The sequence below is a fragment of the Fusarium solani genome (assembly GCF_023522795.1).
Source record: "Fusarium solani strain SB1 chromosome Unknown bctg00000015, whole genome shotgun sequence".
In the NCBI taxonomy this organism is placed as follows: Eukaryota; Fungi; Ascomycota; class Sordariomycetes; order Hypocreales; family Nectriaceae; genus Fusarium; species Fusarium solani.
This window is the reverse complement of record NW_027072143.1, coordinates 721,254-747,353: the sequence shown is the minus strand read 5'-3', so window position 1 is coordinate 747,353 and position 26,100 is coordinate 721,254. Positions and strand designations below refer to the sequence as shown.

Here is a 26,100-nt window from a genome sequence, read left to right as displayed (position 1 = left end):
GCTTTGTCGAGTCTGCCCCTTAAGGAACTTGGGTTGGATCTTAGGATGCTCAACCCACACGCGACATCATAGCATGTTCAAGACAGCCCCTAGGCTGACTAGTATGGCTTAGTCTGCACAGCTCACAGTCCCGTCGCCAAGGCAGCCCTACTTCTGACCTGTTCATGCCTCTTAGCCTCAATCAAGCTTGCCCTCCATCCTCAAGAAACTCTCCACAGTGAGCTTCTTAACCTGCTCTCCCGGATGATACCGAACCCTTTCCTTGATATCCACTAGGCCAACCTGCGTGACAAACTTCTAAAGCTGCCGAGGCTAATCGTGTCGGTAGTTGGAGTATATTGAACTAAAAGTCCGGTTGGTAAGTGGTTTCTATCGTAGCTAGTAGTAGTGTATATCGACGTGTAGAAGTCCAGTCCGCAGCAGGGCCACGTTGAACTAGTCGGTCAGCGCACGAAGTATGGACCTGTCCTTTCTGTAGATATGCTTGTTCCATTTGATGCACCAGTAGCAGCTTCTCTTTTGTAATTGGCGGTGTAAAACAATGTTGCAAGCGAAATCTACACGGTGAGATACATTGCGGAGCCGAGGGTGGAGGGGTACCTTGTGGCCCTTAGACGTGGATGTCAACGTCGCCGCCGTATATGGTCGCTTGTGAGTCTTCTGCGTAGACAAACTCTTCAGACAGTTCTGGTGGGCGGTCAAGGAATCTGCATATCTCGTTGAAAATGAGAATCATAGGACCAGAGTCGAGGGTGGCATACCTAGTGCTTGAGGGAGTAGGGGGTAGAGTTGAACGCTACAGCACGACTGCCCATCGCCAGGTAGGCCGCCTTGGTGCATCCCGTATCCCACCGAAGTCCCTCATCCTTAGTAGTCTTCTCCTTCTCCAGAGAGAGCCGTTTGAATCTCCCCCACAAACCTATCATCTTTCCCGAAGCGGTCATTTATCCATCGTAGCAGCCCCTGTCTTGATTCCTGACGGCCTGCCGCCGGGGTTGGTCATTCTAGCTTCGCACCGACCGTCGGTGGCTACCGCGTGGTAATTGGGGGCGTTGTTGAGAATTTGGGGGCGCCAATAGTGTCGGAACGCTGAGGCCAACAGGAAAGGACATGGCACATTGATCGATTCAGGTCTTCTACCCAACACCAGGAGTCGACGCCATCAGGGAACGTCCTAATGGCTTTTGTTATAGGATTTTCCTGCTGAGTGACCGAGTCGTTGAGCTTGTTGATTTTAGGGCCGCCTGTGCGACTTTGTGGTACTTGTCGCGTGCTTCCAGTCGGCTACGCTTGTTGTAAACCACTCCTGATCTTCGCGGCCCCTGGTACAACTTGTTCAACCGGTTTCCCGTAATTCAGCATGTCTTCTTGTACGTGGGCGAGACTGTTCTTGGGACGAACTCCACCAACTTCTGCTCCTGTTTCTTGGCCTCTCTATATGCCCTCTCTTTCAGAGAGAAGATCCTGAGATCATATTCTTATTCAATCTTTCCTTCAGTCGTGAGCTCTTCAAGTCGCCGGAGTGGTAAATAATTGGAGCCAGGCGTGATCGTGTCGCTCTCGGGATCGTCTGGGCCTGCCTATTCACGGTACCGGTAGTCTCGGATTTCTGGAAGATCTGGTTCGGTCGGTCGGGCCGATATACTGCTGCAGGTCATAGGCGTGTAACAGCTTTTGGAACTCGTTGAGTCAGATGCCCCATCTTCCGGAGATGAACAGGCGATGGTCCTTTCTGTTTGGCTTTTCCAACGTGGCTATGGAATGTTGTGATGAACCGAGGATCGTATGCGCTTCATTCCCTGGGCCGCTTAGATGAATTTGAGGCTCTTGATCGTCAGATGATACGCGTTCGGCCCGTTGGTCAAACTCAGTGCAGCCGTGTTATTCATATTCTGTAAAGTTCGCCCCGGAAGGGCTTGGCTTGAATATCGGGATTGACCCACACGTTACACTCTGGCATATTGAACACTCCTACATGGCCTTACCGGCCTGGCCAGTTGTCGAATCGGTGGTGGACGTAAGCTCGCATACTGCTGTTAATACATGACTGTCGGTGGGGCCTTGCACGACGTTGAACGTCACGGAGATCCAGACTAGCTCGACCAACTAACCGTACCAGGTGCCGCCGAAAGGGCCCATCAAATTTCCGTCGTCTACCTGTGGGCAGCAGCATCCCCATTCTCCGCGCCATGATTTATTTCGTTCGGGTCAGTTCATTCACCACTCTCGCTCTTCTATTCCATCCAACTTCCCAACCTCGACAACCCGATCAACCTCATGCCCGTGCGAATCCTCCCAGCTTCAGCCGCCGCCTTCGTTCCCCGGCCTTCGTCTACCCACGTTGTGCTGGGCCCAAATGTTGAGCCGTGGCTTACCAATACCCTTAAGCGCATCCGTCAGGACAAACGCCCACTGAACAATGCGCTTCAACATCAGCGATTTCTCAACGAGACGCTTTCATCACCGAATGCTACTTGGACTCTCTTCCATTATGCTACCAAACGCGCCGGAGAGACACTTCAAGCGGGACCAGGACAACTCTGTTCCTGAGGCCAGCCTGAACTGGCAGCTCATTCATGTTGAAGCTTACATCGTCTACGTCGACATGGTTTCTCGCCACGAAGTCGCTTACAAACTCATCGAGAAGACCGTCGATGCCCTCATCAAGTACCACAGGGAAATATACTGTATTGACGCCAAGGCCAATGCCCCTAACTAGCCAGATAAGGAGCAGCAATGTGAAGAGCTTCACGAAGATTTTGTTCGGGCCGTCCGCCGGTTTATCTTTTACGCTCCGGTCTCGGTTCTTAGGGGTCTTGAGAAGGAGGGGGCCGATGAGCTTCTCTATGATGGAAGCGAAAAAGTGAAGCAGGCGATCTTGTCTCTCATGAAGCCTCTCCTACCTCCTCACCCAAGCGTTGTTGAGGCTGTCCGACTACCAAAGCTGCTGCCCAGTCCCCCAAAGGACAGTATGCGAATGAAAACCATGACGCCGGACACCCCGCCTACTGTTGAACAATGGATAGCAAGATTCCCTTACGACCACTCTAGCAAGACTTTTCAATGCCGCTCTGCTCTTCAGCTGGCCGACCCCCACGCAACAGATTGCCAGCATGAAAATGACCCGAACAATCGGTATGGGCTGTTTTGGCTATGAATCATACCCAGGGTTTCGACCACGCCATGGCTATAACAGCTTGTGGGCATTGAAAGTTCAGCGGTGATATCTTGGATTGAACGCTCCGTACGCGCCATTTGCTAAATTCACAAGAAAAGCCCAAGGTCTCAAGTCGCCGGGTGCAGATAGCGGTGCGCCACTTATGTTTGGTGTGCGATTCAGAAAGTCACAAGCTCCTTTTGAACCAGCCAAAGATTGAATAAAGGTTCGCTGGCAGCCCTTCCGGCCTGTACACTAGGATGAGAAAGAGATCAATGAAGATCTGACAAGTGTGCTCACCAATTAAATACCTAAAGCAATAATTAGACCCGTTGCTTGATTCTTTTGGTCACTCGATGGAGATGCATTATTTTACTTAGTTCGCTGCTATTCACTTACTCGGCTAGATTACTATCAATGCTCATTCTTATTCTACACTCTTGCTGATAGACCAGCGTTGATACAGTGCCGACCGGTTGCAGAGGCCGCCTGTCGTTCAATAGAAAGATTCTGCGCATAGACAATCCCTCGATCACAGGGATGTCCTGAGCCAATAGAGATGTGAATGAAAAGAAACCGACAAGGAGTGCCTGCGAATATGTGACATTTGGGCCTCGGGCACAAGTACTTCTCAACAACGACAAGCAGGACTAATCCCCACAACCGCTCCACCGCCAAGATAGATAGTCTGTGCATAGAATCTTTCTATTAAACGAGAAGCGGCCTCTGCAACCAGCCAGCACTGTATGCTAATTCGAAGCAGTCTTTCCGGCATTCACTCGTTGTTGTAGTGTCCGATCTACGCTAGTTCCATTCGCCCACAATTACCTTCGTCGGGGAAAAGACGGGCTCCCATTCGCCGCTCGTTGCTGGACAACTGGACAAGTCAAACATCATGCCAGGCAGGGCGAGCATGGTGAACCAGGACCCTCGACTTCAAAGCTCTAGACTTATTCGCTGGATGCAAGGGAACTACACATGGTCTGCAGGCATCTGTGAGGCCAAAACTCTCTTCAATCTTGAGACTAGCAGCATAAGTGGTGCGGGAAGAGTACGACAACACCATGTCGGGGTTTGAAGGGAATACCAGTAGAAGGGAGAGTTCTGACTGGAGAGGTACCATGACGGAAGCCCACCGTCCTGGCAAACTGGATTTTCTCCTCATTCATGAAGACCGCTATACAAACTTCCGTAACGTTCCATCCACCTTCATCACCAGCTGGTCGGCACCGCAATACTATCTCCTAATGGTTGGAATATTGGTGCGCTCGCTTACCTATCATCTACATTACCGATGGTGTATCTCTACGGTAGGCAGGAATGAATGACGGGGATCACAAATGGCTATTTGTTTTCCTATCTAACTGAGCGACAAAAACCCAGTTTACTGATCCTACAGGAATCAGACAGTCGTTTGACGTTAATGACGGTGTAGCGTTGTTGTTGGCCATGAAACTACCAATTCGCAGCGGCTGTGATTATCTTCCCTATCGACACGGACCTACCATCAGCCGCGATGGAACATATTCACGACCGATCCCCACGGCGCCTTCCAAATTCTTCACAAACCATCACCATCACCCTAGAATCGAGACGTGGTCAGCTTGCACACATCCCCAACACCTCTAACAAGAAGGCGAAGAGGATTGTGAAGGCGGCTTCACCGCAGGAACTTCAACGTCAAATTCGGGAATGACAGTAGGGTTGCAGAAGAGCGCACTCACTCAGATCGTCGCCGAAGGCCGACACCTCAAACTTTTGACCACCTAGAGCCACTCTGCGGACTATGGCTTGACCATTGGGTTTTTCATGGCTTCTGAGAGGAAAATCTGCCTCCACGTCGGCAAAGGTCAGGGGCTGCATCCGGGTTTCCTTGATGGCGAGCCGAACCAGTGACTGCTTAGTTGGCACTATTTTCACAGCCATGCTCTTCGTCACATTGCCAATCCAGTGGATGGTGAGGAGCGCGGCATAGACATTCTGTCTGGTAGACGGATGAGACACTGGTGGGCTGGGAGGAGGTGGCACTCCTGCCACGACTAGAAGGCGGGCTAGTTGAACTTGCGTCGACTGCGTAGGCGCAGGCACGGGCATTGACGGCGGCTGAGACCCATACCACCTAGGAGGTACAGGGCGATGCAGGTCTGGCTGTTGGAGAACTTTTTCGGTGCGTTGGCGACGGCAGTCTGCCACTACTCGGGCAGCCGTACAACCATGTTGACGATCTCGACGGGCAATGCCGCGTTCCATACCGTATTCTGAGATACCATCGTCTGAGTCATCCGTTACGGATCCGGACGGCGACGTATCCGAGGTATCGCAGACGCCTTCTGGCCTCGCGTCACTGCCACCTAGGCCAGACTGAGACTGAAGAACGGTGCTGGGAGGGATTTTGTAGCCGTAGTAGGTAATGTACCGGTCAATAGCACGAGCCGAGTTATCGCGGAGAGCCTCGATCGCGCTTTGGGAGTCATGGGCCGCGGCCGACAAGATCATAGAATGCCCTCCCTTCTCCATCTTCAGTACGAAGGCTTGGAGGTGGCCAGACTTGTCGCGTCGGGCGAGGATGCCAAATTGAGAATCACGGCTCTAGATACTGCGGCAGTTTTCGGGGGGATCAACATCAGCAAAGACACGATCTGGGATAGGGGGACCAGGGAAGCAAACAAACAGGATGGAGCAAACCAAGAATCTGCCTGTTGTAGTCAAAGCTGGTCTGTAGCCACGACTGTAGCTGTGTTGGTGGAAGGGGTCTGTCTGAGAGCCAGGTGACAGCCACCTAGCGCTATCGCCATAACTCCTTCAGTATCACGTTGTTTTTCATATACTCTTCAACCCCCCTTCGATTCCCGTGTCTCGCTTTCCATATTCCTCGCTCGGCACGCTCAAACTTTTCAATCTTGCTCGAAACCGATATATAGAGTTCCACGACATAACTCCAGCGGCCTCTGATTCAGGAGTCAGTGAGTAGGTTTTAGAAGGGATTCCGTCATTGTGACATGGCCGTACCTCGAATGAGATCCCGCCTAAGGGCAAGGGGAGAATGCGATGGAAGAAGTTGTCCGCCGTGTTGACGTCGATTCTACCCACAATCCTTTGTCAGGCGGAAAAGAAAAGTTCAGAAACATCAACCAGCCCCTGCAACACACCAAGAGGCATTGCCCATCAGCTCGGTAAACCTTGGGAAGAATCCACCTCGGCGATTTTCAGCTAAGCCAGGAGGGGGTTCAGCACCGGCCATTTGGGGAATAGCGGGGCATCGAGCAACCACTCCTGTTCGCGGGTTAGAAGCTGGTCCAGGGGACGTCCCCTGGCCCATCCCCTTATTTAGGTTGCCAGGGCCAGACTGCGCTAAGATGAATGAGGATTAGCGAGTGAGGATTAATCGCACGGTGGTTGATCCCGCTCCTCTCGAAAAGCGTCTCTCCCGGCCACAACTCTGGCCAAAAACCTCGATCGGCCCCGTTACCGCCTACGTTGGAGAAGATGAGCAAAATGGGGGGCGGCCGATTAGAGAAACAAGAACAGGGCGCAACCATTTTTTGTCCAGGGTGGATGCTGTTGTGTAAACGGCTTCCAGTGTTTTCACGCAGGACTGAGAAATGGTCTAGGGTGGGAGAAGTGGTCATCCCTCCAGCGCTCCTCAACACTTGTGCACAACGCCGTTGGCTCGCGTCATCTCTACCCAACCTCAATCTTCACCCTGTGGCAGTCAAAGTTATAAGTATCAGTTCTATAACCTCCCGAGCATGGTCTAGTCGCATGGCATACTGGTCATCAGTCGATCGAAGCCAGCATCGCGGGTTGAGTGATTGACAAACCTCAATAACTTCGCTCGCTAGTTCACGATCTCATGGTCGAGAGTTTAGAGTGTCCCTAAAGTTCTTTGATCTCATAATGCGGCCAGAAAGTCGCCGGTCAAGGTGACTTTCGACACTCTTCGACTAAGTAGCGTAACAACGCTATTGAAGTACTGACTAGGCCTTGTCTGTGTTCTTCAGCTGCCATTCTATGTACATGTCTGCTTTTGCATTGCCTTCTTGCGTCTGGCGGCTGTGGTCGGTTCAGAAGCTCCTGCATCTAAGCAGGCACCTTCGCAATGTTGGTAGCCTTTGCGAATGGTTTTTTGCGATTAAGGATACATACATCGTCCTCTTTGGTCTTATTTACTCACTTCTATGATTCAAGAGAGACTGTGATTTGTTCTGGGCTACTAATGTAGTAGTCTGCTAGCCCATTCCTTGGCCAACTTTGGACATGTAAGGTCAAAATGTGCGATCGAGCTTGGTGAAAGAAGGAGGAAGACTTTCGACGGCCCTCTTTAGCTACCGTGATGATTTGGGAGTCTTGGAAAAGGTTTCTGATGATCTCTGTCACTTCGCCATTGCCTAAACGGCGTCGCCGGTCGTGGTTCTGGCTTCGTCGTTGTGGTCAAGAAGTGTTTTGATACCGAGACTGGCCATAAGCCGGATGCTTTCCACGCATCGAGATAGATCTCATGGTTAAATGGGCTGCCTACACCAAGCCTACATCGGTCACTTAGCATTCGTTGCAGGAAGGCTGTCTATCATTCGTGTATCGCTACTGGGATTCCTTTGGAACGCGTAAAAAAGTAACGGGGATCGATCTTTCGCGCTTTCAAAACCCTACGATGGAAAGTCAAGAATAAAGTCTTGCACTTGTCGGTACAGTGGGTTGGATACCCTCCCGGAAAGACAACATGGGGGACAGCGGCGAGGGTGGCACGTAACGCAAAAGAGGCTACGGAGGCATATTTAAGGCCGGATAGCCATATGGGCAAGGGAATGCCAACTGATGACTCGTAGGATCTAGTGATTGTCTTTGTGATTATACAAACATGGCAGTCATGCCCAGGTTTGGTGTATTAGCCTCGGCAAACAGGATCCCGGCAACTAATATCAGCGGACGTAAGATCCATGCAAAAAGTGAATCAGTCGGACTACTATGGCTCGGCCTTGTCCGAGAATCGTAGTGTGCATTGTGTTTGCGTTGGGGAAGTGATTTAATTGCACTGTTTTAACTTTTCCTCAAAAGAACCGGCCAAGGCCAGTCTCTTGAACCTATGTTCAACAATCGGAGAGCAACCTGATGCCTGACGCTAGTCGAAGCGTGAAATTGACGAGGATAGTGGTCTGTTCCATTCCAACAGACAAACCGTCGTCAAGACGAGCTAACAAGTGCAACCCGACGCTTGGGTATATCCATAGCAGAATGGGTAGCTTGAGGCCGCCTCTCATCTCAGTGAATACTCAGTCAGACGCAGAATTCGACGGTAATCCGATCTGTCGTTCCGAGTAAGGTGTTTGGCGGATGATGATGGACGATACCTGTTGCCTGGGGACGTTCAAGTACCAGTTATCTTGGCTGCAAAATTCAACTTGAAGGACTGGGAAATACCAGAAGTTCCATTACAATCTACCGTCTTTAAGACTAGCGGTTTCCAAGCGTACGAAGTCTCGAAACTTTTCTAACGGGTAAGCCATCCTTTTGTCCCTTCCTTTCAGAACCTGGAGCATGCCGTGACTGTCAACTGAAATGCAAAGTCTGCTCTGACACGGGCCCGTGGCAGAGAAGTCACCTACGGCGATGGTGCGAAGAGAGCGTATACCTCGAGACCCGAAAGCCCATTCGATGAAATCGCAAAACTCTTCCTGAAGGCGGTACATTGATGACGACAAGACACCACTAGATACTCTCTCCTTGCGCAATTGAGAGCCCCAATCCTCAACACCGTATGAAACGCCAGTTGGATCCGTCTCCTTGATATCGGTGGTCGCAGTTGCGGACGCTCCCCAGCTTCGATTTATGCATTCCCAAGCCCGGGAATCAAAATATGAGAAACGGAGATGGAGAAACTCGAGGCAACTTTTCGAAGCAAATGGGAGGAGCATAGTTCTCTTGAGAAAACATACGTCAGTTACGATTGAATGAAATGAAATCGTACGGCCAGCTCGGATGTACTATCGCTTCGGAGGATGCTCACAAGACGTTTGATTTCGTGTTCCAAACCTAGGCACTGAACGTCGAGAAAGCCCAAAGGATTAGAAGACGGGCACCTTTCCAACCGTAAGAAGAATTGTTCCAGAGTGGGTTCAGATAACCAACGGATGGCCCACAGTTCTTCCAAGACGCAATTCTGGAGTGTAGATCTATGAGTCAAGAGAGTTGACCAAAACTCATGTTTCGGGAACCACGGGCCTGGTGCTAGCCGCAATGCTAGGTCGGCCAGTCCGCCGAAGCAGCCAAGAAAACGTACGACCGCGTCTTCCAGCTCTTCCTCTTGACCGACAAAATCATTTAATGAATCGCTGCTGTAAATCTCAAACGCTTTGATTCTAGGTTGCACTCGTAGTTCCGCAAGAGTGGCGAAAAATCCGGGCAACCCATGGCAGTCTCGGAAGCGAAGCGAGGTCAACGTGTCGAAATCAAGTCCCCGAGCTAATCCAGGTCCGACAGTGGTCGATAAAAGGGACAACTCTCTTAGTTCTGGAAACATAGGTATAGACGGAGTGCGTTGGATGCGAAGAAGCTTTCTCAAAAATGCAGAATCCTGCATCACTGATTCCTGTACAGATAGAAGATATACATCCTCATCGTCATAGCATTCCCTTAAGTCTAGCTCAAGTCGCTCTAGATGTCGTCGGTTCCTTTTCAAGGCAGATAATAAGGCTGGGACGTCTTCTGAACGAGGTGCTCTCCATCGTAGGCTTTTCAGCTTCCGAAAGTTGCCCAAATCGATAGCCGACCCTTGAGTCGCCGGTATGGCTGGCTTTCCATGGCAACAAGGGTTTGTGATGATACTCAAAGCGCGGAGCAATCTCTGGCGTGTAGTAATAATACCTCGGGGCCCAAGAATGGCTTCTGGAATACATGTTTCCAGTTCCCAGCTGCCGCATGTCGTTAGAATGGGACGATTCAAGCATGTGTTCGCATTGCCATACCTGAAAGTATCCAGACGGTTATCACCGATCTTATTAACAATCAATCCGGCGGTAAAAGCAAGATGCTCAAAATCACGAGAATGGTCTGGCAATCCCTCATGTGAATCATAGTCGGACCGACTGGTCTCGCCGTCGGATGCGTCAAGATCAGACGCAGACTCGATCTCGGTCCACATATCATCCTTGGTGTATGACGCCTTATGAGGACAATCTGCCCACCACGGTTTATGAAAGTCCATTCTGAAATGGAGGTGCCTGACGTATTTCCAGGGCATTGTTGGCGGCAGGTTCTGTGGTAGTTCGTGCAACGAGAATGGCCCGGTAGGCTTGATGTCAACTGAGTGCCGGAACTTTGGCAGCGCGACGTCACGTATGGTTCTCGACACTTCAGTGAGTGACTTGCGGTCTTCGCCAATGGTGACCTAACCCTATTAGCTAATTGTGCCCTCTACAGCTCGCTCGCAGCAACCAGGCGAGGTAATTGCCAGGTGTTAAAGGGAAATACTCAACGTATCCAATAATCATGTTTAAAATCTCAACCGGCAATTTGGAGATCATGTCTGCCATGATGATTTCGCAACCCTAGAATATCAATACGCTTCGACTTTCCCGAGGAGACAGCTACGCGTCGATTACGCTGTCAGGTTGAACAGTACTGATGCGCAGCCGTCAAGAAACAATTCTTGTTTTTCAAGGGTGGAAAAGATGAAAAGAGAAACAATGGTTTTTTTTTCTTTTCTTTTTTTGGGGAAAAAAAATAGAGGATGTTGAAGACAAAAGACGGAAAGGCAAAATGAAAAGTGCGTACAGTTATCGTGAATTGCAAGAGCCAAATTCTGGCACTTTAAGGTACGATGTTTTCCACCCGTCGCGATGGTGGTCCTGTCGGTGTTAAAACTGGGCGCAATTGCAGGGCCAAAAGCGGGCGTACAGTTGGTCACGATGATTGTAAGGGGCTAGACCCTGCCGTACAAGGCATGCCTTTTAGGTCTGAGCACCGTTGTTACTTTGTAGAATGGTTTTCTGTCCCTTCCCCTTCCTTTTATTCTTCTTTCCCCAGCTCGAATGTGAAACGCATGAGGACTAAAGTTGTGAGGATCCTTTTGGTTCAGCCAAACGTAGAAGGAAATATTAACATGAGGCGGACGACAACTAAACTTGCTTCTCTATTCTTGAGACCCCGCTTGGATCTTGCCGTCCCATCATTGATAGAGACCTCTACTGAGGGTGAGGATAACGATCGGCGTGAATGACTTGATGGATCCAATCAAATTTAAATAACGGGCAGCATTCTGCTGCTGAGATGGTCAGAAGACTGAATGTAAGTATAAGGGATTGACTCTCGTCGCTCATTCGGATGGAAAATCAAAACGTTCATTTGATCTTGACTCTATCCGTGCGTGCGATGACCTCCTTACAGTGTTGCCTTTCCTCTCGTTCGATCTGGAATGGTGGTTCATCAGTTGATCCTTCTCCTTCGAACATCGATCTTCTTGCTGTCATGAGAGCCTCGGCGGTAAGCTGCTATGTTATGTACATGACGACTGGGTTTTCATCCGGTGACAAGGTTCACGCCCCGAGTTTTGAGGTAGTCGTCTGCGATATCCTCAGCCGCCTTTCGAAAGATAGCGAGCTGCATGTGAGACTTCCTGTACCTTCATTATTCATCGGCGGTGCCTGTACGGATCGGCCATCTCGTCTATGTGCGTGATGCTTTGTATGAACACCGTCAGGGGCTTCTCCATGTGGCGACACTATGGAGTCCTGTCTCGGATCGATTGGCTGGGGAGATGTGAAACTGCCTGCATCTGGCTGCTGGAAAGGATGATTTGCCATGCCAGCAAGTCGGTGTATTTCTTTGCCAATGTCCACTGACGGGTCTGTCCTGCTACTAGTTTTCGTGTTAAAATAAGGTTCCATGCATCCGTCAGTATCCTCATCGCTCACGGCGCCGTCCTCATCGTATTTGCCAACCGACAGGCTTAGAGTGTACAAGCTGTATCTGTTCTTCGACCGTCCTGCGAAGCGATGATAGGAACATCAGTTTTGGGGCCTCTTGGGGGTATAGCTGCCGGACCCTCTCGAAAGGGTGGCATATTGTTTCATTCGGTAGCTAGCTGTGATTGATAAAGGTTTGCTCGTTTCTGGGTCTCGCGGGGTGTCGGAGTGATGATGGAATTCTTCTCTGCCTCCTTCGCTCTTGCAACTTCATCGGCAACTTCTTTGTTTGCGGTTTTCCTTAATGTCTTGTAAATGCTAAGGAGGTGGCTAGTTCTATGCCGTGCTCAATATGCCAACTCCCGGGTACTGACGAGGTTATAAGCCATCTCAAAGGTAGTTACGGCAGCAACAGTATTACCAGCCAGTCCGTAAAACGTACAACAGACAGCTCCGTATACACGCCTACTGTACGACTTGCAATTAAAAAATGTCCTGATAGCTGCAGTCAGGCAAATCCGTGTAGTCTTCAATCCTCACACTCCTATAACGATCCCCATCAGAGCGCCTGAGTGCGACAGCACTTTGACCCACGAACTGCAGCTGGTCGGATCAAGACTCGTTTGCGTGAACTTCGGACTGTGTAAAGTTGTGTTGAGCCATCAGTCGGAACGCTACTTGCAATGCGGCTTTAGCTTCGGATTCGAGGGTGCCAGAATGATTTGCACGGCTGAGCCACTTTTTGATTCTTTGGATAGCAACATCTTCGTTGGCCATCGTAGCGGTGCTGGGCTCGCTTTGGTTTGGGACGCGCAAGCAAGTCTGTTATGGTCGCTTTGTTTGTATATGGGGGCCCCTGCCTTTGTCAGACACATGGGGGCCCCAGCTTCAACTTGTTGTAGTCGATGCGGGCAAATAGCCCTGAGAAAAGACTACTGGGACGACAACGAGGAGGGCGCGGATTGGGAGGGCTGCTCTGGTGCCGTTTCGCTGGGGCGAGTAGAAGGGTCTTTAGGCCCCAAGTCTCCAGTTCTGGGTAAAAGTGACAGTACATGGCCTTGACGGCTTGAAATCTGTTGGTATACGTCCCGATTATGAGCAAGAAACTTATTGGTGAACTGCTTAAGTTGAACTTCTTGCTTTACTAGAAAAGCCTGGGGCAAACATTGTAGTAGCTTCCGCAGTTCTTGGAGATTTCTGGCTCGCCCACCATCCTGATGCGGCTGTCATGGTTGGTATGACATCATCTAGAAGGGAGAAGGGCAATGTAGATGACACACTAAAATCTTCACCAGATAGTACCGGTATGTGTGTAGAAGATGCTTATTAGATATCAGTCAGGTCTTCTCGAGCATGTTTTGTTGGTGAGATAAGGGCGACTACATCATGTTTTAGGCTTAGCAGCACTCTCAACAGTAGTATATGGACTTAATGGTAGCCTCCGTTTGTCTTCCATTACACCTGGTCTAAACGGTCTATTGGACCTCTCAGGAATGGGACTGTCGAGTTTTACCCTATAAGTCTAGGGTTACACTATCAGCCCTTGCCATGGCCTGGAATGGTCAATATCGTACTCAGGATGTTATGGCCAGGTTAGCTTAATTCTCGGCTAGTGGACGTCATCGGTGCTCTGTCCCATTATTCCCAGCCATACCGCCGGGCAGGGTATCATAAGCTTGACTATTTTATCTATCGGTTCTATTCGGTTATGCTAGTTATCTCTGATGTTGTCACATCCACCAGCCTATCGTCAACATGCACACAACATATCTTTGCAAGTTAGACGTAGTTGTCATAGCTGAGACATTCATAAACCAGGTCATACGTGGGCAGCTTTTGCTGTTACTAAGGGGATCTACAAGACGACTCCATTGACCTGAGGTACGAAGGTTGGGGGCCTTTGACTTGTGCTGTATTGTGACACTGTATTACGAAACCTCCGATAGGTCGATATCCTGACCTTAGCCAGAGAGGGTGTGAGATGGCATAAAAACCCCTCTCGAAAAAGACAGGGCCGGAAGCATCAGAGATCAAGAGAACAATTCTCTTTTTGGGTTTGACATGGTATTGAATATCATCACCTTGATCGAATTGACCTTATCGAATCCAACGCACCGTTAAAATGAAGGTACATGTAAGCACATACACACCAAAGTGTGTACAGAGGTATCTTATTTTTGCAAGTCAAGCCCCCATCCCCCCTACGTGAGGTACGAAGGTCAGGGTGTCGTCTTGTAGCCTCCCTTAGTATTTGAAGCCGCCTGGTAATTAAGCCCGTCTTAGCATAGGCTCATGTTGTCTGTGGCTCGCCATAGACGACACCCGTAACCCACGAACTACAACACTCTGGTACATATTTTCAAGATCTTCTGAATCTCCCTCACTATTGTCTCCTGTTCTGAGGTACATAACGAGGGATCGGCCGAAGGGCTTTTCTGTGAATGCTGGTAAAAGTAATAAAATCATCACGATCGAAAGCCTCAAACGTCTTAGCCGTAAATACCTCGACAAACATAACGTGAGGTGGAAGATTGCCATCGACGATTGTTTGGCACAATTCTCCAGCTTGCCGCAAGAGGTCTGACAACGGGTCATCTGGGTTTCCTAGCCGAGCCCTAAGGGTTGACAGGGAGTCTGCTGAGAAACGCTGGCGTTGCGGAACTGCACAGAGAAGGGAATACGGTTTGATACCATTCTGGCCGCAGATGTCACATAATTCCAGCCACAGCTTCCCTTCCTCCTGAAATCGCCTTTTTCCAATTTTCTTCCGCCGCACTTGTTTTATGTAGGCGCCAACGTCGTGTGAGCCCTGTAGGTTGATTTTGTGGGCTCTTGCGCCTCTCGTGACCACATTTTCGTAAATACGGGTCTGGCAATATCGATAATGAAAGTCGCTAGCCGCTTTTCCCGCCTCGACTATATTGCACAATACTTGAATGCTTGTCTGCGACGATATTGAAGTTGAGCGGGCCGTTAATACAGCATCGCTGAGCACAAGTAACATGCTTTTCATCTCAGCACTCTCATCAGAGATGGGTCTTGGCAATACCTCTACGTGATGGGCATGTCGGGGATGTACCTGCCTTAGCATCGCTGGGGCATTCCTACATGACGCTTGTTGATCTATAGCATGGTACGCTTCTGTGTCGATTCTATGATTGGCAGGCACGTTGCTATGATCAACCGTTTCTAACATCCTGTCGTCTGGGTTGCTAGGGTGGAGGAGAGGTAGGTCAATACCACCATCGTCACCTAGGCCGCTCGCAGTTCCTAAAAGTGCCGAGTCAGGCGCAGTACCAGGTGTCGTATCAACAATGCCGTCGTCCAGACCAGACCCTGGCGGTAACACATTGGGATCTGGATACTCATCGCCCCAGGCAATGTCAAAGTGTGAGGAATGAATTGCCTGTTCCCTCTCTAGTAGATAAAGGACATGTCCATTGGCGGCTTCGAATGCGCGCCCATCAGGGTCTAATTTTTGGCAGCCAAGTTCGGCCAGCAGCCGGACTCGGAAGTGTGAAAGCCCCTCCTCGATAAGATCGTTGGATGCATGCGGCAGGCCGTTCGCGACCATCCGGATACCCAGGAGCATGATTACCCCAGTATCTTCCGTATCGAAGCGGCTGGGTCTGGGCCAATCTGGGAGGCTAGGTTTCTGTAGCGCCCCGCCGCTGTCGTACCAGTGAGTGCAGTCAGGATAAACAACCGCAAAGCCCCAGCTGGATGCAAATTGAACGGGGACTACCCAGCTTTTCTCGCGGTCAAGGGTATGGAGGAGGGAATCAAAATCTTCGTACAGCGTGACTGGAGCGATTGTCAATGCGGTGTTCGAGTTTCGAAGTAATCCAAGATACAGGTGAATGTCAGTAGCAGAAATCTCTCCTGTCTGTGCGAAACACCTCCTTGCCTCCGTCACTACATCGTCTGAGATATGGACTAATTCTTGGAGCCTAGTAGCATATTCCCTCCACGCACCATTCTGTTGCAGAAGGTGATTGCACGCGGCCATGGTCTGGTCGAGAGGACTCCAATTAGGCCAATATCTTCGGAGCGCTTCCACCACCTTCTGATACTTCAATAAATCTTTCGATGACAGAGGGTGCGATGAGACCTCACTCAGCAAATCATCCAGAACATTCATCTTTGCTGGTTGGAAGCAAAGGATGGGGCCTGTCCAACCTAAAAGGTCGTACGAAGGTCGAAAATAAACCTTTCAAAGTGGCAGATATAGCTCGAAGTTGTATGATTCGAGATCAAGCCCATAGTCCAGTTGTATCAGGCACTAAATGGGCGACAGTCGCCAAACCTCACCGGCAAGTTATCGAAAATTCGGCCGTGGCGGGGTCCATGGTCCGAGATCGTCTAAATTAGCCGGTCTATACGTTAGCTTTGCTCGCCGGTAGTTTGTTCATCGTTGTCTGCGTTTTAAAATCGTACAGCTGACCCTTGTTCGCAGCCCTCTTTCTATTGAAGCCATTATGAGATGCGAATGAATGGGATTCCTTTTGTCTAGAAAAGGCGTTCAATGCAAATTACTTTATGTGATACTCTTGATAAAGTAAACACTACGGCGGCAACAGACACCGATGGCACACCCAGTCTCTGCAATATACACATTCTATTATTTCTGCATCCGTCAATCGCCCTGACTGCCGTCCGTTTAGCATTTGATCGGTTGCACCCAGTGCTTCTGCGGCTGTCAGAGATGGTCGTCTCGTTGTTATTTACTGGTAGACTGACAGTTTCCCGGACGTCCGAATAATAGATTTCGTAATTTCTTCATGTTTTAGGTACGCATCATTCTTCGAAGTGGCACTTCTCGTCTAAAAGAGGCCTCCCATCGCCTATCTTATCCTACAGTTATAGTGCACCGCAAGCATCGGTCGAAATCGGAATGTTACAGTTTGAGAGGTATCTTCTGGTATACGACAATCTGCCGAGACGTCCCGCCTAGGTTACAAATAGGGTAATGGGTCAATCACAGATAAGTTTTGGAATGTGTAACGTGCATGATAAGCGAATGTCGCAGACAAGCGAATGTCGCACTTCGTATTTACACCTTAAATTGCAATTTTATAAAATTTATTAAAAATCAAAATCAAGCCTAAAAAAGCTAATATTTTTAATTTAGCTCAACTAAGAATACAATATATTCAGTAAATAAGTCTCATCTAGCGTAGCCTATATAAGCGCTAGAAACTCTAAAGAGTGGGTCATTTTGTATCTTTTTCGGGTTTTCTTAAGTTTATACTTCTTACAGAAATAGTAGAATTTTGGAAATATTTTTTCTTTGAAAGCCAAGTTTTGTTTGGCCTATCCGGAGAGTCTCAGCTGTTTTGACTCCAGGCTTGGTATTTGAATGTTGGTAGAAAATCAGCTATCCAAGGTGTAAATACCGAGTGCGACATTCGCTTGTCTGCGACATTCGCTTATCATGTGCGTTAACATGACTACCTCAACCTAGATATCTGCGACCCAACGCCAACCATTGTAACAGTGGTTGGCTTGATGATTCCGTTAGAGGGCCAGGACCTTCTGCGTAGGGAGTGGTGCAGCTTCTGTAGCAGCTCCCATCGTGTCAAGTGGAATTGTTTGCTCTTGTTTATTCAAGTGCAAGAACTGGGAGCTGTCCTTTAACCACGTAGCCGGAGCAATGGCAGTCTTGTATGGGATGGTGTAGGTCCTGCCTACGTCAACAGACCTTACGTCGCCCACTGAATTCAATTCTCTGATCTCCTCGTATCCAGATATGTTAAGCGCGTGACACACTTCCCATAAGTTGTCGTTCAAGCCAGCAATCCAAAGTCCGTATGATTGCGCGTGAGTGGCTTTTGCAAGAGCCAAAATAATAAGCCAAGCTGATCCCTTCATAATTGCTTCGAGGGAGAGTCTAGTTGATTGTACAGTTTCATATGAGTAAATCGTTCGCTATTGCGTTTATCTCAAGTCGGAGAATGTTTCGATTTAATAACAGTCTACGGTAGAGGAGACAGCAAAGAAAGAACTTTGAAGGGCTAAATTTGGACTATTCTATCGTCCCCAGCGGAGATAGCATCTAGGCACGGCGACTTTGACGCAGGGTTTTTTTAACTTTCTTAAAGCTTGAAATGGGTGTTATGCTTCGACTTATTGCCCTCAGCATAATCACCTTCATCATACTGTATTTCTCCGTGTTATCCTGAGGAGGGAGTAGCTGCGGTCACTTGTGAACATAAACACGGAGGTAGCTTCAATCTACGAGAACGTCACCTCTCTATGACTTGCTCTCACTATAGCTCAAGCTTTCTTAAGCTTTCTCATTACGAGGAGAGTCCTTTTTACCCTGTGCGATTGCCATATCTTCTTCCGCGTCTTCATACTTGGTTGGTTTCATGGTGGCCATCAAATCATGACTGGTGGTCGGTTCGTTGGATTCGTCTTCATTATCACAGAGAGTCGAGGGTTGTCCTTCCAAACCTTTCATCCTCGATTGGCACCATCACTGGTTCCGTGCTATCATAGCTCGCTCTATTAGCCTATCCCGTGTGAACTGGCTGAAATGACAGGCTTGTAGGCTCGAGGCGTGATCTGTTGCCGTAATTCATTTGAGTAAAATATATAGGGAATGCGAGAGCCATCCGTTTGCCTGTCCCATGGATGATGCAGCAAGGTATGAGTCTTCTACTGCAGGCAGTTGAAGGACTAAAAAAGGCCACTATGTTAGCATTGGGATATGATGCTATGATGTGTTAAAAGTGTGTTCTTTATTGTAGTTGAAGCCCGGCCCTCGATGGGATAACTGAGCCAGGAAGACCGCCTGTCCCATGGAGGGCAGACGGTTAGTCCAGATTGGTCGCTATCGATAGCGGAAGCTCTGGCAAATCGGCCACCCATCACAATGGACTCTACGTCACAACGAGCGTCGGAACTGCTTTCGCCCTGATCATTTAAGGGGTGACAAACAACCGTGCAGGTATCGGATCCGGCGCCATGGGATTCCATCGATTGTCTAGAGCCATGACTTTGCCATACACGCCGTTTTCCGCGCTTGCTAGAGATTGGTTGCGCCGTCCTCCTTCGCCTGTGCGCTTTGCGGGGAGAAGAGGGTCCAGGTGCCGTGTTGGACACGCCGAGAGGCCAGCGCTCGGTATTTGCAACGCCTGCTATTCTGTCCACTTAATCCACTAGATATTCGATGTTTGGAGTCTGGGTAGTGGCCCCCTGAGCTAGCGGTGTAAAGGAGTTGGTTGGCTCCTCATCGGCGGCAAGAATCCGTGTGGGCTGGTTGAGACTGGGCTCATACAAGGCAAGAGGAGAGCTGGGCTGATGAGGAATCTTTGGTTTTAGTAACCTAGTGGTGGCTTTTGCGAAGAGATAACGTCGCCAGTGTCTGGACCTAGTGCTGCTTCCGTCGCTCACACCCAAGCATGCCCCGTAGTCGCCACTGTGTCTGCCATCTAAAAGAAAATGTATGCCATCCACAAAGGCGTAATTTCCACATTGCAGCCAATCATTGGCCTACGGCCAACGGTACAGGCGTGGCGCCACCAATTCCACCGGTCTATCCTCCCAGCCAGCGTGTTCAGGGGCAGTCTCCTGCCCTTGCTGTCGTGGGTGGCGCCGTCATTGATGTCAAGGGGATCGACGTCACCAAATCCCAGCTGGGCCCGCGCGTGGTCCAGCTAGGGCTTCATGCCTTGGTAGTGTTGTCACGGCGGTTCGTGTCACCACCATTTCAGAGGCTTCTCAATGTCAAACGGGGTGTCCGGTGGCACCTTCTTCAGCGTCGGGGTCTGCGGGTGGTTGGTCGTGCATGTTCCTAACCCGGGGGAATACGGTCAGCCTGTCAGTTATCCAAAGGCGTTTTCACTTTGTTCAAAATCAGCCAGACTCACGTCCTGCTTTACTGATCCAACACCCAAAGACCTCGCGGAAATGCTCCATTCCGGCCTGTTTCCGCGCCCATCCCTCGAAGGTGTCCTCGGACGCCGGCCTGAATAGGGCCATGAAGCAAACCGATCTGCGACTACCATCTAGTCGCACGTGGGAGGCCATCTGGAGATGCGTGTCGAGTCGCTGCCGCGGATTATGGGCCCGATGCGTGCGGTCTAGGTCACCGACATAGTAAGGCTGGTGAGCTCCGCAGCCTCCTATGACCGTTGGGATAAAAAAGGCGGGTGCGTACCACACGGCGAGGCTACGCACGCGTAAGGAGATGCGGTGCCCGGGCGGCGAGTTGAGCACCTGTTCGAGTAGTCCCCAGTTGATACCCGCGCCCTCAAAAGGCTGCCGCCAGCGGGAGTTGTAAGCAGGGAACCGGTCCGAATACTTGCATTTAAACTGACTCAACTCTTCGCAGGTGAGGCCGTTTGGAAGTGTTGATCCCGCTGGTGCGTCGGCCTTGTTCACCCGCCACGGGTTAGTCCAGGGCTCCCACAACACCGGTACGGCGAGCATGCCTGACGTGCGGGAGCTGCTGCTAGCTCGGGCAACCAAAATGCATCAGACTCGGCCGTCCATGGCATCATCGCAGTTCGTCTGGCGAACTGGATCTTCGTCCTCTATCTCGTTCGGATCAGGAAACCGAAACAGGTCAATCTCTCCCGGAAGCTGTTCCATGAGAATGAGCTCTCTGTGAGCACTGACCCCATCCAGTACGACGTGGCAGTCGGGACACTCCCAGGTGCCTTGTTGACCTTGTGGAAGTCGCCGAGGAAGGCTGACACCAGCTCTCGGGGCTGGGCATCACCATCGCCCCGTAGGGTGCCGTACTTGAGAACCGAGAGCTCGTTCAGGCACTCCTCCGGCCTGGCCGGCCATCCCAGTCCCTCGGCATTGACGAGCGTGACGTGGTCGGGGAGCAGGTGGCCACGCTGAGCAGCAGGTAGCCCGCCTCGCGGAACACAGGGTCCGTTTCGTAGCACGCCTCACGCGCTTGGGTAATGGCCTCAATGTACATCAGGCTCGCGAGGGCGAATGCCTGGGCCTTGGACAATACCTAGGCCTCCGAGGCAGTCATCGGCGTCGTTGTGGGCGATAGGGGCTCCTAGAACCGAGGGCATAGGTAAGGTACTGAGAAGCAATCACTTCCTCGCTACCATGGGGCGGCGCAGGTACAGCATTAGTTGTGGCGCAGTGGCTTTCTGGTTCTGCATCGACCCCCAGCTAGTACCGGTTGGCGGGCTCCCACGACGAGTCAAGGGATTGCGGAGTGGTAGCTGGCCCAATTGGAAGAAGCACACCTCAACGCAGTCGACGAGCCCTCGGTTGAGATCGGCCATGAGTGTCGACCCCGAACAGATTGCCGTGGGGCCTTACGTAGCCCGGCGCGAGGAACAGATCTTCGAATCCGGTGATTTTGGGGAGCAGCTCCGACTTGTCGGCATCGTCCAGGGAGATGAACCACGCCTGTTCCAAGCGCTGTTTCAACGCCTCGCAGTCACTGTGCTTCGCGTCAAGCCAGACCTGGAACTCGGACGGGTCCCGCGGGACCCCAAAGGCAAGGGTTTCACCCAGCTTGTCTCAATCGCTGCGAAGAAGAAAAAGTTAACGAGTCGGTCGGCTGGCGGATTGAAATCCCTATGAACCACGCGAAAGAGGCGTCGCAAAAGGGAAGACAACTGCCTTGCTAGCGGTTCCGGAACACGCAGTACTTTCCGCCGTAACGAAATGCCCATAAACCCTCGGTGCCTGTGGTGAAAAGTTCGTAAGCGTCGTATGCATAGAATAAACAACCAACATGTGTGAGATACGTAAATAAAAATTCGAGTACCAGCTCAGCAAGCACGACCACAAGGTGCGTTTTGGCGTCTGAATTGTTTTCATGCAAGGTTGTACCTGCCCAATGGCTCTACAGGTCCAAGGAGAAGATGAGTTTGACATAATAGCGCTCAAGGCCGGAAACGGTGTAATTGGAACGCGCACTTGGGGGCGCGTGACGCGAACCCGTCGCGTTAACTGCTTGTGACGTGAAGGGGACTTCACTCTCGCTCCTGTTGCCGTGCGGTGCGCAGGGGCAGTGTGACCCAACAACGCCTCAACGGCAGGGGGTGCATCGAATTCGTGCAGGCTCCGCTCTCGGAGGGGACGTTGGTATCTCCCCAAGCCCCACTGTTCCATCATCGAGCGTTTAGGGAGAGGGTCTCCTTAATTTTGCCCGGCGTGTAGATTACTCCATGCATGAGGAAAGTCGTTGCTTTTGCTGCTTCCCGGTTAGTGCGTCGCCTGATAGCCAATCCTATGCTCTCCCTTAGTCAAACCGCGCGAACTGGAACTGGTGCCCAGAAAGGAGGTAGCACGCACCCTGGTGAGCTTCAACACACGGTTCGATGACTGCTGGCCTTCATAAGGGCCGCATTATCCCTTTTCATAAACCATCTTCCCAGCTCACTCTGCAACGTCTTCGTTTCGCCATCCCACTGGCCCGTTGTTCTGCGTTATACCATCTAGTACCCCTCACCCGGTCATACCCCTCACCCGGTCAGCCAAAAAAATATTCCTCCATACAAAATGCGATTTTTCATCATGCTGGCAAGAACCTGACAAAAATAGCAAAAATAAATTCATGTTTAGGATCAAGATCAGAATTGAATGTATTTTAATATCCTCTTGGTCTTTTAACTGCGCGGCCTGCGCGGGTCCGTACAACTGGTAATTCTTCCGCCTCCGAATCTGAGCCCTCATCCTCTTCCACCCCTCCCACCTCGATCACCTCCTCAACAGATTCTGCCTCTTCAATTACTTCGTTTGACTTGGAAATAGTCTCACCAGCCACTAGAGCCTCGGCTAGTGTCATGAACTTCCTGTTGGGATTCGGTATCGCTCTTCTCTTCTTGCCTCTGCTCAACCGCCCGACTTCCTCCTCTAAACTGGCTACTCTTGCGCTCAGCGAGGCGATCTTTGACTCTTGTGCTTCGAAACCCTTCGATATCACAGAATAGCGCCTTCTCGTTGAGGGGCTCTTGTTCTTCCCCAGATCCCTGATATGACGGCTGGTCTTTGGCGTGTTATCAGAGTCGCGTTGCCCGTCTCTGTGACCCTCTGACGCAGGTGTAGTTTCCTTCTTGTCTGGCTGAATCTTAGGATGTATGAGTGCTTTCCGTCGTGAAACCGGCCAGTTTCCAGTCACTCGCCAGCCCGAGAGGATGTTCTTCTTCGTCATACCCACCTCCCTGGCTTTGGCATAGGCCCTGATGAAGTTGACCTTATCCACCGGCGCAGAGTCGGTCAGGCTTGTCAGCTTTTGGAGTTCTTTGCGATAGGCAGCCTTGGATGCATTGAATGGGCCATTGTCGAGTGGCTGTAAGCCGTGGGAGCAGTGAGCTGGTAGGTAACAGCAATACACGTTGTTCAAAAAGCATGTAGCCATCCACACATCCTGGATTTTGAGTCAGCGACATTTTTGGTCCAGAAAGTTCGGAACAGACAGATACGCACAGATACATGGCTTCGATGGCCATCCAGTATGATAAGCCTCGCATCAGACTCATCTTCCGGTTGCGTTTGGGGAAGATAGACCTCTCTGAGCCACTCGACTGCGATGTGGTTGTCTGTCCAGCCGTTGTCGGACGTGATGTAATACCAGTCGGCCACCTCCCTGAGCTCATCGATAAACCACTGTTGCTGAAGCTCTTTGCCTTTGAATATAATCCCCGGTTTCAGAAGACGGCCAGTTGCAGTCGCGGCTTCGATAAAGCTAGTCCAAGTGCGGGACTGAGAGCCCTTGAGGAAGGTCTTCCTCCTGGGGTCGCTACTGCCAATAACCAAGGAATCCAAGCCTATGTTCCCAATGGATTAGCTCATTCAATGGCCAGAACGACTGATGCTCACCAAATCCGGCCATGATACCGCCCTCGTCAACGTTGACAGTGTTCTCGGGTTTGATCCAGCCATATTCCTTCTCCCGGATATCAAAGTACCAATTGACGGCGGTCGGGGTAAAACAATTGAATCTCGACGCCTCCTGGCGTTTTCCGATCTTCGTCTTTATGGACGGATGCCGTTTCATGAACCTGGCTAGCCAATGTACACCGATAGGCCGTTCCCTGCCTTGTTGTCGTAGGAGGGCAGCGACGGTGGCACGGACTTGACTGTGGGACGGAGCATAGCCCAGGGCCTCTTGCCGGAGTATCCAGGTTACCAACCTGGTCTCTTGGGACTTGGATAACAGCTGGGCAGGATGGGTGACTTCAGGTTTAGGCGGTATGCCTCTTAGTCGGTCAGAGAGGGTGGTCTGGGGCATGCCATGCTTCTGGGCGGCCTCATGCTGCGAGAGTCCATTATCTGTGACATCCAGCATGGCTTAAATAACATCATCCTCTGTATAAGGCGTCTGGGGCATTTTGAGCGTCGTTTTGGGAGGCTGGTGTAGAGAAAAATCCGATGAGACCTGGCGGAGGGAGGGTGATGAGGGAGGCGTTTCAAGACAGTTTATATTAGTGCCATACGGCTATACCGCATGCGTCACTGGGGAAGCAACGTTGAAATGTTAAATTCCATGCAATTTTCAATAGAATAGACATTTTTCCATGCTGATAGCTTCGCTTTTGTTCAAGAACTGTTCAAATGAAAAATCGCATTTTGTATGGGGGAATATTTTTTTTGCTGACCGAGTGAGGGGTATGACCGGGTGAGGGGTACCAGATGGTACTCCTTCTATCCGCGGACTCCTCCGTGTTCTTCTCACTCTGCCCTGACGCTGACGACAGAGCGCTCATTAGAAAGTGAATTCGCGAGTTTTCTATACAGAAGATGGACAACACCATAGCGAAACGGGTTGGTTACCTCCGGAACCGAGATCTCCAGCGGGAATCGACTATGTTGACCTGCCCCCAACGCAACGCCGAGCTTCGGAATTCCGAATCCTGGCGAGATTACGTCGCGTCAGATCTACAACACCAGCAAAGGTGGTCGACGAAGCAGGAGGTAGACGGTGCATTCAATCAAATTATTCAGACGTATATGCCCTCTCCCTACTGCAGTAGCCTTTTGCTGATACTTGTTGCTGCAGATCGACCAAAGCTAACGCTTCACGAAATGCACACAAGCGACGTGCTGGAGACGCACCCGCGTCCAGAAACGTTGCCAAGCCTGGTTATGACACGCGTAGGGCTGAGCGTCACCGTCCAATACCCGCAGGCCCTCAGGCACCATCAAGCCCTTCCCATGGCCGAAGTCGAGTCTGGCACGACTATGACCAAGGGAGGCCTCATAAAAACACGCTCGGGCGGCAGCTCCGGGTAAAGGAAGAGGGGGTGCACCCCAAGACACGGCAAAAGCAGGCTCGAGCCATGCCCATTTTCTCGCAAACACAAGCACTCTCCAGCAACAAGTCAACTGCTGTGCCGCAGAGTTCGCCTCAGCCCGGACAAGATGGCGACTTCACACCTGTCATAATCCCTCAGCCAGAGACTCGGCCCATCTCCCGAGATGAACTAGTTGCCGCAGTACATGGCATATATGCTGGTCTCATCATGGCTGAAACAAAATGTGCAGAAGTCGACAACGCACAATTCACCAACGCCGAGTCCAGTCCTAAACTCAATAACGACCAGTGGCAAGCCCTGATCGCTCTGCACAGAGCACTATTGCACCAGCATCATGATTTCTTCCTTGCCAGCCAGCATCCATCCGCCAGCCCTGATTTGCGGCGACTAGCATCTGAATATGCAATGCCTGCTCGTATGTGGCGCCATGGCATCCACTCGTTTCTTGAACTCCTGAGACACCGGCTCCCTGCTTCTCTGGAACACATGATTACGTTCTTGCATTTGGCATATAGCATTGTCGCTCTCTTGTATGAGACGGTGCCTGCCTTCCAAGATACATGGAGCGAGTGCTTGGGAGATTTGGGTCGATACAGAATGGCCATCGAGAACGACGGTTTCTGGGATCGTGAGACCTGGACTGGCGTGAGCCGTCATTGGTACAGCAAGGCTTCGGATAAGTCTCCCGCTACTGGCAGGCTTTACCGTCACCTGGCAATTCTGGCGCGCTCCAACGCCTGCAGCAGCTCTCCTACTACACCAAGTCGCTTTGTGGCCTAATCCCATTTCCGGGTGCGCG

General features: G+C 50.8%; 8 protein-coding genes across 8 annotated transcripts; 3 read left to right on the top strand and 5 right to left on the bottom strand.

Annotated features, from left to right (window-relative positions):
* Window positions 1-2,419: 2,419 nt before the first annotated feature.
* Window positions 2,420-3,377, top strand: MRS44_018185 (uncharacterized protein; the record flags this gene model as incomplete). Its single annotated transcript, XM_065616383.1, has 3 exons — window positions 2,420-2,667; window positions 2,812-3,135; window positions 3,272-3,377. 3 exons carry the CDS (start codon window positions 2,420-2,422, stop codon window positions 3,375-3,377), a joined length of 678 nt encoding a protein of 225 aa, XP_065472455.1.
* Window positions 3,378-4,837: 1,460 nt separating this feature from the next.
* Window positions 4,838-5,674, bottom strand: MRS44_018184 (uncharacterized protein; the record flags this gene model as incomplete). The annotated part of the gene is made up of 1 exon (XM_065616382.1): window positions 4,838-5,674. One exon carries the CDS (start codon window positions 5,672-5,674, stop codon window positions 4,838-4,840), a length of 837 nt encoding a protein of 278 aa, XP_065472454.1.
* A 3,596-nt stretch (window positions 5,675-9,270) lies between these two features.
* MRS44_018183 (uncharacterized protein) lies at window positions 9,271-10,358 on the bottom strand (the record flags this gene model as incomplete). The annotated part of the gene is made up of 3 exons (XM_065616381.1): window positions 9,271-9,327; window positions 9,435-10,065; window positions 10,120-10,358. 3 exons carry the CDS (start codon window positions 10,356-10,358, stop codon window positions 9,271-9,273), a joined length of 927 nt encoding a protein of 308 aa, XP_065472453.1.
* A 4,783-nt stretch (window positions 10,359-15,141) lies between these two features.
* Window positions 15,142-16,198, bottom strand: MRS44_018182 (uncharacterized protein; the record flags this gene model as incomplete). Its single annotated transcript, XM_065616380.1, has 2 exons — window positions 15,142-15,180; window positions 15,227-16,198. The coding sequence occupies 2 exons, from the start codon at window positions 16,196-16,198 to the stop codon at window positions 15,142-15,144; spliced, it is 1,011 nt and encodes a 336-aa protein (XP_065472452.1).
* Window positions 16,199-19,788: 3,590 nt separating this feature from the next.
* MRS44_018181 (uncharacterized protein) lies at window positions 19,789-21,098 on the bottom strand (the record flags this gene model as incomplete). The annotated part of the gene is made up of 4 exons (XM_065616379.1): window positions 19,789-19,829; window positions 19,932-20,509; window positions 20,683-20,909; window positions 20,994-21,098. The coding sequence occupies 4 exons, from the start codon at window positions 21,096-21,098 to the stop codon at window positions 19,789-19,791; spliced, it is 951 nt and encodes a 316-aa protein (XP_065472451.1).
* A 37-nt stretch (window positions 21,099-21,135) lies between these two features.
* Window positions 21,136-21,621, top strand: MRS44_018180 (uncharacterized protein; the record flags this gene model as incomplete). The annotated part of the gene is made up of 1 exon (XM_065616378.1): window positions 21,136-21,621. One exon carries the CDS (start codon window positions 21,136-21,138, stop codon window positions 21,619-21,621), a length of 486 nt encoding a protein of 161 aa, XP_065472450.1.
* A 1,012-nt stretch (window positions 21,622-22,633) lies between these two features.
* Window positions 22,634-24,334, bottom strand: MRS44_018179 (uncharacterized protein; the record flags this gene model as incomplete). The annotated part of the gene is made up of 3 exons (XM_065616377.1): window positions 22,634-23,358; window positions 23,409-23,813; window positions 23,866-24,334. 3 exons carry the CDS (start codon window positions 24,332-24,334, stop codon window positions 22,634-22,636), a joined length of 1,599 nt encoding a protein of 532 aa, XP_065472449.1.
* A 518-nt stretch (window positions 24,335-24,852) lies between these two features.
* On the top strand, window positions 24,853-26,081 carry MRS44_018178 (uncharacterized protein; the record flags this gene model as incomplete). The annotated part of the gene is made up of 2 exons (XM_065616376.1): window positions 24,853-24,992; window positions 25,046-26,081. The coding sequence occupies 2 exons, from the start codon at window positions 24,853-24,855 to the stop codon at window positions 26,079-26,081; spliced, it is 1,176 nt and encodes a 391-aa protein (XP_065472448.1).
* Between the last annotated feature and the right edge of the window lie 19 nt (window positions 26,082-26,100).